The sequence below is a fragment of the Melospiza melodia genome, chromosome 4 (assembly GCF_035770615.1).
Source record: "Melospiza melodia melodia isolate bMelMel2 chromosome 4, bMelMel2.pri, whole genome shotgun sequence".
Taxonomy (NCBI): Eukaryota; Metazoa; Chordata; class Aves; order Passeriformes; family Passerellidae; genus Melospiza; species Melospiza melodia.
Window position 1 is genome coordinate 57313449 of NC_086197.1, and position 18101 is coordinate 57331549.

Consider the following 18101-nt stretch of genomic DNA (forward strand, 5'->3'; position numbering starts at 1 on the left):
GGACCTTAAGCATCACCTAGTTCCAAGCCCCCTGCCATGACAGGGACGCCTTTCATTAGGTCAGGCTGCTTCAAACCCATGCAAGCCAATCTTGAACACTTCCTGGGATGGAGCATTCACAATTTCTCTGGGCATCCACAACTCCTCTGTAGTTCAGAATTCAGTAGTGGGAGTGTGGGAGAGGGACGCTTTTGCAGAGGGAAGATTTAAAAGGTTCAAAGGGGCACAAGAGAAGGTAGAGAGAAATGCCTCTGGTTCGGGAAAGCTTTATCCTCAGTGCATCCCCACCAGCCAGCAGGGAGATCTGAGTGCAAACACAAGAGACATTTGAGCCAGCTTTGAAAACCATCATCTGAGCATTGCCTTGCAGGCTGCTGTGATGGCGAAGCAGCCCTGGAAGGAGATCACCCACGGGGAACATACAGCAGAGGTGGACAACGACAGCAAAGACTGTGGAGCTAGGAGAGCGCAGCCCTGTGGCCATGACAGCTTCCCCACTAGCTGCTCCTTCCTCTTAGCCTTCCTCACGAGCTAAGGACTGACCTGGGGCATGGACATGCTCCTCTCCTGAGCCCAGGCTCACTCCCTGCAGGAACAGCCTGGTGCTCGATGCAGATGTCTGCCTCTCGAAAGCAGGAACTGGGAACAGCACTGAAATCCCACTCCAGCAGGATACTGATTTTGCAATAACAAACCCCTTTATCTCCCTCAGCCGCAGGCTAGCTCTTAAGAGCATTAGCAAAGGGTTAATCCATGTCACCCACTCGGCACTTTGAGCACAAGCGTGGTCATTGTGTCTCGGGGTTTTGCTGAGCGGGTCGCTCCCCGGCACGGGTGGGTGCCAAGCCGTGCTGCTGCCCGGCCGGGCTGAAGGCCACGCTCCTGCCGTGTGCTGGGCCGATGCTGGATGTTGGAGCGCGCCGGGGCGCATCCAGCAGCGGGGATGGGCACTGCCTCGGGCTCTTCCCACCGTCCCCAGGCATCGGCAGCGGGGGGGACCAGCTCGTAAACCCCGGCAGGAGAAGGTGCACAGATTCCAGGCTCAATAGAGGGAGCACTTCAGGGTCGGTCCTGTCCAGGCAGATGTATTCCCAGAGCCCAGGGGGCTCCCTGCGCTCCAGCTTCCAGCTGCCAGGAGACCACGGGGTTTGACCCGGGGCGTGCCCCGAGGCAGGATCCTCTGTGACAGCGCTACACGGTCACACAGTCCAGCCTGCCTCACAGCTTTTACCTTTACTGCACGAGCAAACAGCAAAATCCCAGCAGTCAGATAGAGAAAAGAAAAAAAAAAAAAAAAAAAAAAGGAAAAACTAAAAACTCCCAAGAAACCAGCAATATTCACCGAGACAGGGAGGAACATACCTCCTTGGTCTGCTCTCCAGGGGAAGCCAAGGAAAGGTCACTGCTTAAGAAGGATTAACCAGAAAAGTAAAGAAATGAAAGTAGTTTCTAAGCAAGATCATTAGGAGCCATGGGAGGTTGAAACAGGTTTTCCTAAGAAATAAAAAAAATCCCTTGGAGAGAAACCCAGAAATACCGGCCCAGCCAAAACAACAACAACAAAAAAAGGACTGAGATATGGATTAAGGTGTTCCCACATCCAAAACCTCATGGAGGTTACAAGAAACCTCTCTGCAAGTGCAAGGAGGGCCAGAGTACTGCTGAACTACTCCAGGTGGGAGCAAGAGCAGGTCCCATCTGGGGAGGAAGGCAAGCCAGGTCCAGCCACTGCCTGGCCCCACAACTCCCTTCCACTCAGCAGATGCCCTCGTCTACATCCCTGTGTTGGGATGGGATGTGACAAGAGCTCGATCCTATCTGACCTTTTTATTTCTCCTTTATGCACTACAGTAAATCACACTAAGATGGTAAGGCCACTGCTGGGTTTTAGAAATAGAAGCTGCTCCCTCCCTCAGAACCCACTGGGGCAGCCCAGCACAATGGCTACAGCTAAAGGCCACAGATACAAAAAGGGAAATGAACAAAAACTGACCCATCTCCATGCAAGGCTGTATTTGTGCCAATGCTATTAGTGAATAACAGCCTCTAACCCTTATACCTGCAGGCAAGGATGCAGTACAGGAGGGGCAAAGGAGACCCACAGAGCCAGGGGGTGCAAGGAGGAGAGAAGAGAGCTACAGGAGGGGATGCTCCAAAAGTCACCCCAAAGTCCTGCTGGTCACACAGGTGCTCTGCTGGCTGCTGGGGAGAGCCCTGGCACAAAGGCATTGCTGCTCCAAAACATCTGGCTCTCAAGCACTCAGGCACCATGGAGCACCTTTTCTCTTCATGGCTGTACACAAGTGAGCAGGCAGGTGGGGTAGGTGAGAGCAGCACACATTCCAGGAGGCAAGAGCTGATTGCTACTACAGCCCCTCCACCTTTAAAACATCAGAGCCTGAAATGACAGGCAAAAGATGCCAAGCACAGAAAAGGAAAAGGAAAAACAGATTTCTCTGCAGTTCTCATAGTGGCAAAGCCAGCAGAATTGCTGCTATGAAACCCTTTTGATTCCCGTGGCTCATATCCCACTGCACTGCCACTGACAGAAAATCAGCCCTAGGTTCTGGCAGGAAGGATGAGACAAGCACAGGAGGGTCTGCAGCATAAGAGTCTCAGCAGTGAGCTCAAACATGGATTTTGGCAGATGGAGGAGGAGGAGGGTTCCTGATGTGCAGCTCCAGCACCTGGAGAGATGTTAACAGCCAGTCTCCGCAGACAGGGGCTGTAAAGGATGGATCCTAAGGCTTTGCTCTTTCTCACTCCCTTCCCCACACCTGTTTTCCTTCCCCGTGGGGCTCTGGAGGTGAGAGCAAGGCTGGCAGTGCTAGGAGCAGGGACGCAGGGCTTGTGCCGACACGGAGGAGAGGCGAGTGCCGGCTGCTAGCTTTGCTGCTCAGGGCTTAATGCACTAAGAGCCCAGCTGATCGCTGCTCAGACGCCAAGGGGAACCGCAGGCGCTCGGGGCGGCCAGGCACCCCATGGTGCCGCGTTTCCCCGACCATGACGGGACACGGGCTCGGGAAATGCATCGTCCTTTGCCTGCTGCCCTGGAGCTGCCTGAGCTTTGCCTGGAGCGATGCTGCTGGGCCCGGGACCGCCTCGCTCGGCGCAGGACACGTCAGAAAGGGGCTGCCCGGAGCCGCTGCCAACGGGACGGAGGCGCAGAGCAACATCTCAGGTACTGAAATGAGCGATCCCCCCTCTCCCTCTGCGGGCTGCCTGGGGCCCTCGGAGCCAGCGGGAAGGGCGCAGGGATGCGGTGTGAGGGCATGATGGTGCTTCTCTCGTCGGACACAGCGGCACTCCCAGGGCATGCACAGGGACCACAAGGCTTCTGTGGTGGCCACAGCGGCTTCTGTGATATGGGAGAGATGTGTCGCACCAGAAGCAGTCAGGAGGCACAGGGAGGAAAGTCGACACTTAATGTTTTCCTTTGACAGTAAAAAGTCCCCCTCCACGATAACATCCATGCATATGATGATGGACCAGCTGTCTGCTCAGGGTGTGGGAGCACTGAACACATCCCTACCCCTAGAGACTCAGCTGCGACCCTTGGGAAGAAATAGAGATTTTTTTTTTAAAAGCACAAATAATCTCCAACTGCTGAGGGTGATTATTTTTCTTTAATCCACTTTCCAGGGCAAAGCACACACCATTCCCCAGTGAGTGAGACATGGCCTCAGGGCTGCTGTGGGATGACCACCCACCCAGGGCTGGCAGCAGCTCAGAGAGCCCATGTCATGCTCCAAACCATGGTGACTATTGGCAAAGGTCATAACAACCACTGCTGGACAATGTAATCATAAACAGATCCAGGCACTCAGCAGCCTCCCTGGCACCGCTGAATTAACTCATACAGACATCTGTTAACAGCACTGCTGAAATTAGAGAAAGTCTGATCTTACTCAGCCTCATTTGTTTCTTATCAGCTCCACTGGACTAGAAGCCTACACCATCTCAGTAAAAGCAGTAAAAGCAGAGGGAAACCAGACCTTTCTCTCACATTAGCTTTACTATTCCACTTGAATTCCCCACAGAAGTTACCCCTAAGCTAGATAAAACACATTTCTGCCTGCAGGTTTTAAGCTTGGTTAAATTAGAGTTGATCAGAGTATTTTCCTTTAATTTAGGATATTGATACCCATGATGCCTGCTACCACACCTTCTTGGCCTCGTGGTAGAATATCCAGGTTCGGGGGTTGGCAAGCACATGGTCAGACTGCCATTCTTTTTGGAGCCTACCTAACTTTTGGCTCTCCCTAGGTATTAGTGCAATGCAAAAGAGATGGTCTAAGCAGGATAATTAAGTAGCTCTGAATAGTTGTGAGTTACAAACTAAAGGCTGGGAAGAAAAAGAGTCTCTCTGTCTAGCAGAGAGTAATATTTCTTTGTTTTAAGTTCCAACCAACAATATTCTCCCAGAATATTGTGTTATAAAAAAAACATTCTCTTCCTTTCCCTCCTAAAAATTGCTCTCTACGTACTCTCCCCAGCCTGCACCTTTCCAGTCTCACTTCTGCTGTTCAGTAGCTGCTCACACTGGAGAGTCTGCAACTGAAAAGCTTATTTTCCAGATAAAGCTGCTAGACTTTCTACGGTATTTCCTTTGGACTATGCAAAAAACCACACACATAAAAAAAAAAAAAAAAAAAAAAAAAAAAAAAAAAAAAAAACCCCAAACCATCAAACAACAAAAAACCAAACAACAATGTCCCAGAGGCTTGCAGGAGTGACACAGGAGATTAGCAGCCCTTTCCACAGCATCACTGGGGGGACCTTTGTCACCACCTACACTTAACACGTCCCCTTCTCCCCCAGCGCCATGCCCAGCTCTCCCCCCGCCGCGCCATGGATACTACTACGTGGACAGAGGCTCCGGCGTGTCCCCGGGCTCGGTGCTGGTGTACTGGTGCCAGGAGGGATACCAGCTGGTGGGCAGCCAGAGGCTCGCCTGCCTCCGCCAGGACAGCGCCTCATCCTGGAGCCACGCCCCGCCCCAGTGCCAGGGTAAGGAGCGCTCGGGCGGGACCCGGCCCCTGCCCCGCTCCCGCGGGGAGATAACTCGGGTGGGCAGGGGCAGCACCGGCCCCCACACGGGCCCTTCCTCGCTCTGACCAAGGCAGCGGGGGCAGCAGGAGGTGGGGTGACCCGGCCACCCCAAACGGGGACAAAGAAGATCCAGTTTGACCCAATTGGGTGTCGGCCAGCACCGCTGAAGCGCCTGCCCCAGCAGCAGCACTGCAGCAGCGTTTCAGGAGCTGCAGGAGGCAGGGGGTGCCAGGGGTGAATGCACCTGAGATCAGCCCAGCAGAGAACCAGAGCCTCCCTCACTGCCAGCAGCTGCTGCTCAGGTCACCAGGCCGGGTCAAACCCGGGCACCGGCTGACACCTGACCCCTGGGTCAGGCACAGGGAGCCCAGGGCACTGCCAGGGCTTTCCCAGCAGGAGGAAAACTGAACTTCACAGTAACCCGTATATGCTGAGCACGTGCCAGTTGCAAGTGACCCTTCTTAATACTTTTTAACTTTTCTTTTAACATTTTAACTTTTTTCCCTTTTTAGCTGTTTTCTTTTCCCCTTTTAAATTTTTTCTTTTTTACATCTTCAACGTTTTTTCCTTTTTAACTTTTCTCCCTTTTAAACTTTCCCCCCTTTTTTAACTATCACATTTAAATTTTTTCCTACTTTTCCTGTTTAACCTTTTTCCTTTCTACTTTTAGGGCTTAACGTCTACTACCTTTATGCTTTATGCAAGACACATCAAATGCTTTCTATTTTCTGCCCCGTGTGATTATTTTATATTAATTATCTGAAAAAAATATGATGTATTAATACGGGTTTTTTTTTTCATCAACTCTCTGGTGTATTGAGCCGGCTGGCATCACCATGAGGTTTTATAATGGTTATTACTAAACGTTCTCTGGAACGTCCCTTCGGGGTTACCTGCACGGGGGACGGCGGCCGGAGCAAGGGTGGCTCCCTTAGCCCGGCCCCGCTCTCGGCCCTTGCCCGCAGCCGCCGCGCAGCCCTCGGGCACCGGGTCCCGCATGGCGGTGGCCGCCTCGCTGCTGAGCGGAGCCGTCATCCTGGCGCTGTCCGTCTCCTTCGCCGTGTGCTGCTGGCGGGACAGGGCGAGGAAGAGCCGCGGCGGGTGAGTACGGAGGCGGGGCGGGAGGAGCGAGCGGCAGCTGAGGGAGTGTCGCTGCTGCCATCTGCTGAGACACGCGGGCTGTGCCCACTCGGGACACTCGGGACCCGCCTGTGCCCTTTCACAACCCTCCTGCTCACACATCTGGAACTATCAAGCGTAGGTTTAACGAGACCAAGTGCAATGTGCAGCACCCGGGTATTGGTACAGTCTAGGGGATGGACAGATGGAGAGCAGCCCTGTGAGAAGGACTTGGGGGTGCAGGTGGATGAGGGGCTGGACATGACCCAGCAAAGGCACTCCCAGCCCTTAAAGCCAATTGTATCCTGGGCTGCATCCAAAGCAGGGTGAGGGAGGGGATTCTACCCTTCTGCTCTGCTCCAGTGAGACCCCCAGCTGGAGTGCTCCATCCAGCCCTGGGGTCCCTAAAGAGAGACGTGGACTTGTGAGTAAGGCCCAGAGGAGGCCACAAAGGTGATCAGAGGGCTGGAGCACTTCTATGAGAAAGGCTGTGAGAGTTGGCATTCAGGCAGCAGCAAAAACTCCAGGAAGATCTTACAGCAGCCTTGCAGTACTTGATGGGACCCTACAAGAAACAGGGGTACAAGCTTTTTAGCAGGGCCTCTTATGATAGGACAAGGGGCAATTATTTTAAAGTGAAAGAGGATTGGGTAAGGCTGAATATAAGGAAAATGGGGTTTACAATGAGGGTGGTAAAACACTGGAACAAGTTGCCCAGAGAGGCTACAGATGCCCCATCCCTGAAAATATTCAAGGTCAGACTGGATGGAGTTCTGAGCAACTTGATCTAGTTGAAGGTGTCCCTGCTCCTTGCAGTGGGGTCACTTTATTGTTCTATGATTCTGTGGGCCTGGTGATCTACAAAAAGCTCCCCATTATCAGAGGAAGAAGGGAACAGACAGTACGTGGAGGATGGTTAATAGGAATATCACTCTTCTGAGGCTAAGTTGAGTGCACAGCCCAGGGCTGGGGAGGGAAAGGAGGAGCACTCTTCTCTGGAAATAGCTGGGAGAAAAGTCACCAAAAGCTGGGTGGGAAGTAGGACTGGGCAAACAGAGGTAGCAGGACCACAGCCACAGAGAATCATCTCAGCAGCAGCAGCGCCCAGTTTGCCTGGCACACACTACAGTCCAGCAAAGGATTGTATCCTGGGCAAAGGATTACAGTAACAGGGACCATGCAGCTAGGAATACACCTTAACCAAGAGCCTAACTCATTAGCAGAAGTTCACAAGGAAAAGGAGAAAAAAAAAATCCCTGCAAGCAAGAGAGAGCATCTCAGTCTTTCAACAGGCACCAAGCACACTTCTCCCCACAGGCCTGCCCTTCCCTGAGTAGTGCAGCCCTTATCTGCAGGGCTGAAACAGCATCAGTCCTTCCCTCTGGGAACACAGGAAGGGGGTAAAATCATTGGGTGACAGCGCTGCCGTAGGATACAAACATGCCAGATCCTTCCAGGGGTGTGAGCAAATAAAAGCCCGACCACAGAGCCCAAAGCAAGCACCTGCATGGCATGTCTCTCACCACCCGGCAGGCAGCAGCAAAGGAAAGCCAGAGGACGGAAGCGTGGCCCCTCCACGGCCGAGAGGGGCAGGAACGCTTTTGGAAGACTCAAGCACTACCACCGGCGCGATTACCACCTGTCGGCCGTCTCCAGCTCCGTGTTCCCCGGGGCATTCGCAGGCTGCGATAACCTGGCTTTCCACAGGTACGGTTCAGCACCAGCCCCTGCCGCTGCCTCCCAAGCTCCTCACACAGGGACGAGCTGCTCGCAGGCTGCCCGCAGGCAGGAGCAGCCAGTGTAGAACAGCTCAAGTCCTTGAGCAGTCAATCCCCTACTTCACCCTCTGACGTGCTCCCCACCCAGCCCCGACGGCAGCGAAGCCCTTGCAGCCGCTGCTCTTTTCCAAGCGGGAGGGAAGCCCGGGGCTCCCTTTGCCCTGCCTCGGCATCACTGGGTAGGCTGCAGGCTCCTTACCATGGCCTGTCCCGCTTGCCTTTCCCAGCAGCGCAGCCCAGCAGCCGGAGGTGCCCGCGGGAAGATGGCGCTGTGAGGCCCCGGCGCCGCTGCGGCCCGGCCCCGCCCCGGGCAGCGGCCTGCCCTGCCCTCTGCCCCGGCACGGCCGCGGGCCCCGGCTGCCCCTCGCCTGCGCCGGCCTGGAGGAACACAAGCTCTTCGGCAACTTCGGCAAGCCGGTTTGAGAATTTAAACTGCCCTTCCACTTCCTTCCTCCCCGCCCCTTTTAACGCTGTTAACTCCTTGAGCTCAGGAAAGCATTTCGGAAGAGCCAATTACTGCACCTGGGTTTTCAAATGGAGAAAACCTGACACTTCATGCTGAAAGACAGTTTTTTATATAATCCTTTTATTTCCCTCCCCTGCCCAGCAGTGCACATTTCAAAGAGCAGTTTCCGAGTTATAAACTTCTCAAGTCAAGTCTGAGTGGCCTCGGCTTAACCTAAAGTCTATGTATAGACTTCCAGGTTTTGAACATGAGTCTGATTTTCTGTTTAGGGCTGTTTTAAAGGTTGAAAGTGTAAACAGCTACCAGGAACAAAGAATGAGATTAGATATCTGGAAGCATTTACAATTAATTGCAGTTGAATATAGATAGAGACTTAAAGGGTTTTTTTGTTAGCATTCAGAAGTCACCATATCCTCCCACTTCTATACGGACAGTCTTCGACTTGGAAGATGTATTGACAAGAGTGCAGAGCTAGCCAGTCAAGGGGAAGACATTAATTTATCTTTCATACAAAGAATCTAGCACATCTGAAAACAAACAGAACAACACCCGCTCTGGAAGGAAAAAAAAAAAAGCAGAAAGGAAAGAAAAAAACCCCAACCCAACTCTTGGGGGTTTTTCATCTCTTTTTTCCAGCATTAGAAATTCAAATCACCTGTATCAGGACCCACAGCAGGACTCAAAGAGCTAATCATCAATTGCATTCAGAAAGCAATAACACTGTATTTGTGTCCAACATTTCCTGGGTAGAAGTCCAGGGGCGTGCTCCAGGAGCACATGCAGGGCCTGGCCAGGCACTCCAGGACACCCGAGCCCGTGTTTGCACCCCAGGACACAGCTGTGCCCTGCAGCGTGCCCGAGGCGCTCTGGGCACACAGGCTCGGTGAGTACTGTGACATCAGTCCGTGCAGAGACACTGCTGGGATCTCACAGGTGCTGTGGTGCCAGAGGAGGGGCTGGCAGTAAGAAGGAGCACCCCAGAACGCCCTGCTGGCTCGAGGATCCAACATGGGACACTCGTACAGTCCTGCTACAAAGGCTGGGAGTTTTAGTCTGCTGACTTCATTTCTGTCAACATTTGCATCGCATTTCAAGGAAAGAAGCCTTAAAAAGATGCAAGGCAGCACTTCCTTGTGATAAGAGGAGGTTTGATAGTAGATGTTGATACTGCTGCCACTTTTCCCTGGAATAAGGGCTAGGGATACTGTTATTTTCTATTTCTAATAATAAAGGAATCTATTCCAATTTCATCTCCTATGTATTTTTTTTTTCACATGACCAAGCTATGGGAAGTCCGGAAGCAGGTAGTAAAACATTTACAGATCCCTGGAAAATGATGATGTTGGCAGTGGCCATTTACCAGCAACTGCATAAGAAGGAAAAAAATCTTTCATTCTCTTTAGGCAACTGATGCCTTAGAAAGGACAGGGAAAACAAGACCTGCTGTGAGCTTCCCTTCAGCTCACATCCTAACCTTACCTTCTCCTCCCTCTTCTTCCAGCCAAGTCTAATGCACAGGGAGGGGAATAATCCCGTTTCAAGGTAAACTGTTCAAAAGAAAAATTGAATAGGATGGGAATGAGACTTTCCCTATCTATTTCTTTCTCTGTTCCTCTCCCTTGTTATGTTTTAATGAATCCAAAAAACCTCACTACAATCTTCTCTCTCTCCAAAGAGATTTTTGTTGAAAAAATACATTTGGGACTCTGTTCTTCCTTGGATCTGAGTGAGGCTTGAAAACCAGAAGTGTGATTTTTTTTTTTTTTTTTGCTATATACTATTAGAGATTGACATCTGCTTTCACTATAAACTGAAATTATGCACATTGCAGATATAAAAATCTTTTGCCAAACATGTCTAGAAAGTTGCTGATTTGTCAGCAACTTCATTTCACATGAAGTGTCATGACTAAAAGCTGGCATTTTCAATAAAAAACTGACACAGTAGTTTTTGTACAGAGAAAATTGTCAACTTGAATCAAGCATTTTATACAATTGGTATTTTAAAAATTATTTACTTGACAAAACTGAAAAGTTTCCTGGGAGTAACATTTTCCTGACTTTTTTTTTAATGCGTGCATGCAAACTCTGCTTCCTAACAAAACTCTTTGATCCCAAATCATTGTCCTAGCCAAATTTCTCCAGCAAGAAAGAGAACACAGTCTTCCTCAAAAGTCATCTCAAGCAGCAGGAGAACCAAGGGAAGAAATATGGGCTAAGGGCAGGAAGGTCAGCTCCATACAAGTTTCCCTATCTACCCTTTAGTCTTTGCCTCAGCTCCTTGAACCAGCACAGCAAGAGCTGAGTGAAAGTGTGAAGAGCCACACTCAGCTTCAACTCATGAAGGCACCATCAGCGAGGCAACAAGAAGCACAGTTTGCATTTATTTACCAAATGAGGAGGGAGGAGGAAAGCAACTCTATAGAAGCTTCCAGTAATTTGCAAACTGGAAGAAGTAAAGCTCTTAGACTATAATCCCATGCATTCTTGCCATGTTACACAGAGGTTCCTGTTGGAGCCAGCATCCACTGAACCACATATATCACCTTTTTTTAAAATTTAAATTATTTACATTCAATATCCTGCAGAGAGCTGGACCTTGGAACTGAAGGAAACCATCTGAAGTGGGATGGAGATGCTGCAAGGCCAACTCATTGCCCATGATGTCCCAGGCAAACCTCACAAGCAGTAGCTTTCTGCTGAGTGTCTGAACAATGCACTCCCAGTTGGTTCTTTTTATAAACAGGATTTTAACCTTCAGACTCTACACTGTAAACCTCAGCCTGCATGCTTATCTCAAAAGAGCTAAACAAGCTTTGGTCACAACTTGAAATTCTCCAGTGAAGGCTGGTGTACCAGCCTCCTGTGACTGTTCAGCACTGGCAGAAGAGATCTCAGACTCTCTGGAGATCTGGCCAAGATTAGTGCTGGGACCTGTAACATCCAAATACTAAAGGTATGAAATTATAAAAACACATTCATTGTGACCTTGAAAACAACAGCCACCTTCTGGCAGTACAAGCTTTCTACAGTAACATTTTAAGTGCTGGTAGGAAGAGGAAAGAGCTGAGCAAGTCTCATTCTCTCTCTATGCACCTCAAACACACACATTTTTGTCAAAGTTTTAAGTCTGAGGACTGGGAAAAAGAAATAGCAATCTATGAAGATTTCTCAGGAGACAACAGTAACTATGTGATGCCTGTATCCCACTGAAAGACTCACCTGAGTTGTAGGAGATGGAATCTCCTGACCATCAGATGTCAGGCAGATCACTCTCCCACAGATTTTAGATTAAAAAGGACTTTTCTGTACTGTTTTCCTCTGCAGTGATGCCACCTCTGTTCAAATGACTTCCACACCTAATGCATTGCATCAGACCCCCCTAGACCAGTATTGTTCATGAGCAAAGCCAGTAACAAATCTGCAGCTGCCAGGTCACCCAACTCACCTCAAACCCTCACAATGCAGCAATTCTGAGCACCACAAGTCACTCCAGCTCCCTGAACTTGTATGGCAACAACTTTGTATGGCCATTTCCATCTGAAGAGCCCTCAGTTTGCCACAGAAACATAACAGCAGTGTGTCTTGGGCAAGGCATAGCCCAGAAAAGTAGGGAAGGTGAACACCTTACTCATTAACAGTACTCTTGCATGTGGATCACAGCATCCTGAGGCTATGCCTTTTCTTACACTGCAACCCAAAGCTATGATGATAATTCACATTTTTATTCTTTAGAAGCTTTGTTTATGGTCTCAACTATTAAGAGAAGAGAACTCAAGAGCTCCTTCCTATTGCTGCCTGGAATCAAAAGACAAAAACTTTCCAAAAAATATTAAGAGAGGTAAGATAAAAAGCAATTCTTGAATGAAAGCTTTTGGGTGCGCAGATATGGCTATACACACACCTGTGATAAAGGATTCCTACCATTTTTACAAGTGCAATTAGTCAGTATATCCAGCAGGTACAGTTGCCCCAATAACCTACCCTTAGGTCAGCCCCAGGGCTTCTATGCCCTATTTCTTGTTATGTCTCAAGTTCTGGTGGAAAACAAGACATCCTTGTCAGAAATTCTCTTTTTAAGAATAAGACTAAACAAAATTTCAAGAATGTGTTAGAAAGGTTTAGCTTACTGTTCTAAAATGTGAGGGCAGGAAAGGTACTAGAAACCATACAACTGTATCTTAAAAATCTGCAAAGCTACAAATATACGAAAAAGCTAAGAATCTTTGGGCATGGCTATCAGTTGAACATCCCAAAGAAGGAAAAAAATGCCGAGATAAGGGCAAAGAGGAAGGAGCACAAGCCCTTACATCTGCATTCAGCTGGAACAGATGACCACACACCAGTGAAGTGGCAAGCACATCCACAGCTGGCCATGCAGCCACACGCTACTGGAGATGTAAAGCAACAAGCACTCAAAGCACAGCTCCACGCCAAACACCACTGCACAGTACAAGCTCTGGCCACCCTGAGAACTCCAGCTGGACTGGAGGAGAGGTCATTCCCCTCAAGATGTTACAAGTGCCTACAAGCCCTTCAAGTCAGGCTGGTGACAACCCCAGTCCCCCAACCCTTCAAGCACTCTGCCTGCCACCTCTCAGCTTCTTGACACACCTCAGTTCTGAGCAGTGAGTTTTTATCCCAGCACAACAGCTTTCCCCAGAGGGAATTAGCCCCAAGCAATGCAACATCTACCAAGCAGTGAATTTCTGTGTGCTAGAGACCAACACTAGTGCCAAGCTCCTTTACCAACTAGGTAGCTTCCACATGTTCTGAGGAGAGGGATGAACAATAAGTACCCAGGAACCACAAGCTCTTAAAGTGTATTTTTCTAAGCTCTTTTACAAGCATAAGGATGGAAATTGATGCATGACCATTTCCTTCCCACCAGAAGAAAAAAAAAAGCCAGAAATCTCCACAGCAGCATGACGACTCCACCAAATTATAAAAAAACTCCAAACTAAAACAGAACAAACAAAACTACAAAGCCAAAACCATCCCCCATTTTCCCTAAAATCCAACATCTTCAATGTTTATGATTATATGAGCATCTAAGGGGAAAAAAACTTAGTGAACAAGATTCTGTGATGGAGAAAGAAAAACAAAAGTTGAGTTCAGGAAATCCTCAGAGACAGGGGAAGGTGCGGTTTGACCCAGTCGGTGTCGGCCAGCCCCGCTGAAGTGCCTGCCCCAGCAGCAGCACTGCAGCAGCGTTTCAGGAGCTGCAGGAGGCAGGGGGTGCCAGGGGTGAATGCACCTGAGATCAGCTCAGCAGAGAACCAGAGCCTCCCTCACTGCCAGCAGCTGCTGCTCAGGTCACCAGGCCGGGTCAAACCCGGGCACCGGCTGACACCTGACCCCTGGGCCAGGCACAGGGAGCCCAGGGCACTGCCAGGGCTTTCCCAGCAGGAGGAAAACTGAACTTCACAGTAACCCGTATATGCTGAGCACGTGCCAGTTGCAAGTGACCCTTCTTAATACTTTTTAACTTTTCTTTTAACATTTTAACTTTTTTTCCCTTTTTAGCTGTTTTCTTTTGCCCTTTTAAATTTTATTTTCTATTTTAATTGTGATTAAAACAGGTATTTCAAGACACTGCATTTACAACACCACATACCTGCTGACACTTGATTTCCAACCAGGCAATGAAAGTTTTTAAAGGAAAAAGAATTCATGCAATGGCTCTTCACCTCAGCCAGAAGGTGACATTTTATTCCTTGCTGTATCTAGAAAAAACATAATTCCCTTGTTTGATATTAGAAAGATGGGGAGGGGAAGCCATAGGGCAGGAACTCTTACTATCAATCCAGCACTACTCACCCTCAAATTACTGCACCTGAATTGTAAATTAGTTTAAAAATGCCACACAGCTTCATATACCAACACATTCATGGCCAACAATCACCTACCTTCCCTCAACACATACTCAAGCACATTTTGGAAGAGAAGTCTGGCCCATCCTTTACACATTATCTACCAAATGTGTTGCCAGTCCTGTGTCACCAGCCTTTCAGTCAAGCACTGCTCTTTGCTTAACACATGAAAAAACTGCAAGTATCCACACAATATAAGAAACAATAGACTGTGAACTAAGACAATCGCACTGATGTTCTCTTTTCAGTAAATGTTCCTGTATAGAATTTCTTGCCATAGGAAAACTCCATCAATTGATTAAAACAAATAACCAAAACCACACCAAAAACAAACCCCCAATAAAACAAAAACCCACCTTCCTCCCCCTTACCGGTAAACCCAAAACTTCAGGAGAAAAACCCAGGCAAGCTCCACACAGTTGAACAGAGTGCAACACCAGGTTGGTTCCCAACTGAGGGGATGAAGAATCCACATCAGATAGTGGACACAAAAACAGGCTAAATGTGACAAAAGCTGCACCCAGCACATATCAGTCTGATCACTGATACACCTTACTGTTGTAATGCCAACATTACCCACCAAGAAGTCTTTCCTGGGGAAGCAGCACCATAAGGAGAAGGCAGCATTGTAGTTGCAAACCTCTTCCTGAAGGCTGAGGGTTTGTTGGCAGGCCAACCACACCAGGTGCTGCATGGCAGCAGGGAGGAAGTGTCTCCCAGGCAGCTAAAACCTGGTTTCCAGTGGCAGCAGACCATGGGCACAGGGCTGCCACAGCACCCCTTAAACTGCAGCAAAGGGACAAGTAAAAAACTGAAGAAGGCATCAGCTTCAGGAATTGCTGTGGTACATGGAAAGCAGTTGGAGCTGCTTTGGAGCCTTGCTTATTTTCAGGGTCAGGAAGAGCACCCTTCCAAAACAATGTTAAAGGTGGAAAACTGCCAATCAACTGTGGAAGGAGACACAAAAAAAATCCAAACCAAAGATGAATTGTATCTTCACCAACACCTCCAGCAGACAGTTCCTGCTGGGCTGCACCCCCAGTCCACTGGTACCAGTAGGCACTGCCATAGATGAGGCCATTCCAGCCTGCAGCACTTCTCTTCCCACCAGCAGCAGTTACAGGAAATGGCTGGGTGACAAAAACACAGTTTACTTTTTGGGGAGCACTGGCATCAAAGGGTGTGCACATTCCCCCAGGTAACTAGGGCACATGACTCATCTGCAGCAATGCTGTCAGATCAGATAGAGCACATACAGGCCCTTAATACAGAGTAATAAATCCAGCACTAACATGGCAATGCAAGTGAGAGAAGAGCAAAAGCATGCAGCCACCAAGTCCTGCTTTGTGTAACAGGATATTTAGAAACACATTGAGCAGATTCAAGACTTTGCTCCTCTGTCCAGTGGCTGATTCAGCATTTGTTCCCACTTCCTGACAGGCCAGTTCCTTACCCCACCCCATCCCCATTTAGGGTTCATCAATGGAAATTCCCTTCCTTGCCCCTGCCAGCAGCCAACACTTTCAGAAGGCGGCCAGCCTGAACTGTGCAGCTCACATCAGGTGAGAGATCCTTCTGCACAGGCACCTTTAGAATTTCAGGCTCTCTGCTGCCACCCTCCTAAGCTACATCAAACAGCAGCCCAACCACAAGGTTACAGGTTTTAAGTATGTCTGCTCCCAAGAATAAAAGCTTACTGGAGGCCTTCTGTCCTTTAAGAGCTCTTCATCTCCTGCTGTGCAGTGACATATTTTAAACTTTTATGCAAGGCTGTTGACGAACACAGGGAACTGTAACAAATTATCTGCCATATCGTCATGCATATTATTGTATGCTATCCACCCCAAGTGCCATGGCATTTAATTCAGAAAATACAAACAAGATTTTCATGCTTCAGATTTAAAATGATAGCACAAATAACAGAGATTGATTCCTCGAGCTACTGCCATGAGTAAAGACAACAGAATCCCTTTAAAAGATTTAAAGTGTTATGCTTTTTCCACCCTTCCATACAGAAGTTACCAAACCAAGCAATATTTCCAATGATAAAGTAGTTCTGGTTTAGATAAGAAAACCCCAAACATGCAATGGCATACACTTTTTACCAGATGCAGTAATTAAAAATCCAAGGTTAAAAAAATCAGAAAGCAAACATGAAGTCATCATCAAGTTTTCTGTTTTATTTAAGATTTTAGTTTTAATTCTGAAGAAAGAGGTACATTTCCTTGGTTTTAGTTTTAGCGTCAGGTTATAACCATGTTTATTTATCTGTTTCTTTTTTCCTGTCTTTTCAATACTGCACAAACGTCCAGAAACTACAGGGTTAAGTAAAAGCTGCAGGCAGAGGAGGTCAGAGGTTGCTCCTGATGGTGATCATGTGGCCCCAATGCAGTGCTATCCCAGAGTGCCCAAATCAGGTGAATCTTTTAAAAAAAAAAAAAGAGAGACTGACAGAGGAGACAGAAAGACTGAAGTAAATATCACTCGTGTTTCAGCTGCTTATAATTATATTACGTATATGCTAGGTATTAAATCTGTGAATACTTTTAAAACATTAAAGTTTACTTGAAATCTAAAGCCAAAATTAAAGAAAAATCTTATTCTCCCCTCTTTAAACCACTCTAGCAACATGCCAGTTACTCATAGCTATAAGTGTTTTGTCTTTCAACACACTTCATGTCAAACTCTGACTGATGCAATAAAATCCCCTGCTCAAAAAAAAAAAAAAAACCAACAAAAAACAACCAACCCCAACATAGCAATTTCCCTGTGTAGTGCCACACTGAATGCAAAATAAATGCTGGGCCACTGCTTGCCCCACATGTTCAGTAACTTCATTTAAATTAAATACCATTTTTATGTTCTTGCATTTGATTCTGCATTGCACTTTTTCCCCTACTGCAGATTGACACTTTTCCACTAGGCAGAAATACTCATGTGCAAAAGACGTAAGACAGTAATATTCTCCTGAAGCATTGAGACTGCATTTTGATTTCTCTCTCTTTTTTTTTTTTTTCTTAGAATGGTTAGAAAGTATTTCAAACAGCGTATTTCAAACACTGTTTCTGCAGAAACTTAACAAAAAGAATGGTCATGACCCTGTGATGGCATTGCATTTGGGGGGGAAGTTTGATCAGGAACTGGATTCTTCAGAAAGAAAGATATGACAAGGAACAGTAGGTGGGCGTGGGGAGGAGTCAGGGTGGGACACTTCCTGCATTTCTAACGTTTTGGGTCTTATTTTTCTTTTTTTCTTTTTCTTCCTTTCCTAATGACGATCCAGCGCTGAGCTCTGTAGTAGATCTGTGGGGGTTTTACTGGGGGGTCTGAAGGCTGTCTGAAAGCCTGGAGGTGGGGAATGGAAGCTGGTGGGGTTTGAAGGAGGAGAGTAGGGATTCCAACTGGCTCTGTGCAGAGGGATCTGTGTGCCGAAGGGGTTACTGTGGTGCGTCTGTGATGGCGCTGCACTGGGGCCGTCCACCTCTGTGAGGGCCTGAAGAGATTTTAGCCAATGTGGAGGATTGTCATCTTGAAGAGTGTCTAAACTGTTTCCTGTGGAGGCTGGGATACCTAAGAAAAGAAGAAAAAAACAGGGGTACAGGCAAGTCAGAGGAGAAGCGACAAACTGACCATGAAGGAGGTCAATTTAACCTAGCAAAAAGCAACAATGAAAAAACATGATTAGTTTGTACAGAAAATGCATTTTACATTATTATGCATAATTATTCTGCCCAAAAAACATTTAACATTAAATCGAGATAGGAGAGAGTTCACCCTCAGAGCACTTCTGCATAAAACACACATTTTCCTATCA

At 48.0% G+C, this 18101-nt stretch overlaps 2 protein-coding genes across 5 annotated transcripts in view; one reads left to right on the forward strand and one right to left on the reverse strand.

Annotated features, from left to right (window-relative positions):
- The first annotated feature begins 3003 nt into the window (after positions 1 to 3003).
- LOC134418014 (uncharacterized) lies at positions 3004 to 8372 on the forward strand. The gene is made up of 5 exons (XM_063155864.1): positions 3004 to 3181; positions 4822 to 5010; positions 6018 to 6153; positions 7705 to 7878; positions 8177 to 8372. The coding sequence occupies exons 1-5, from the start codon at positions 3004 to 3006 to the stop codon at positions 8370 to 8372; spliced, it is 873 nt and encodes a 290-aa protein (XP_063011934.1).
- An 8074-nt stretch (positions 8373 to 16446) lies between these two features.
- CNOT4 (CCR4-NOT transcription complex subunit 4) overlaps positions 16447 to 18101 on the reverse strand; it is a 76656-nt gene continuing 75001 nt past the window's right edge. For all 4 annotated transcript variants that reach the window (XM_063154788.1, XM_063154785.1, XM_063154789.1 and 1 more), the window contains one exon: positions 16447 to 17857. In XM_063154788.1, coding sequence (XP_063010858.1) covers positions 17556 to 17857 — 302 coding nt within the window. In that variant the 3' untranslated portion in view covers positions 16447 to 17555. The remainder of the gene's footprint in view (positions 17858 to 18101) is intronic.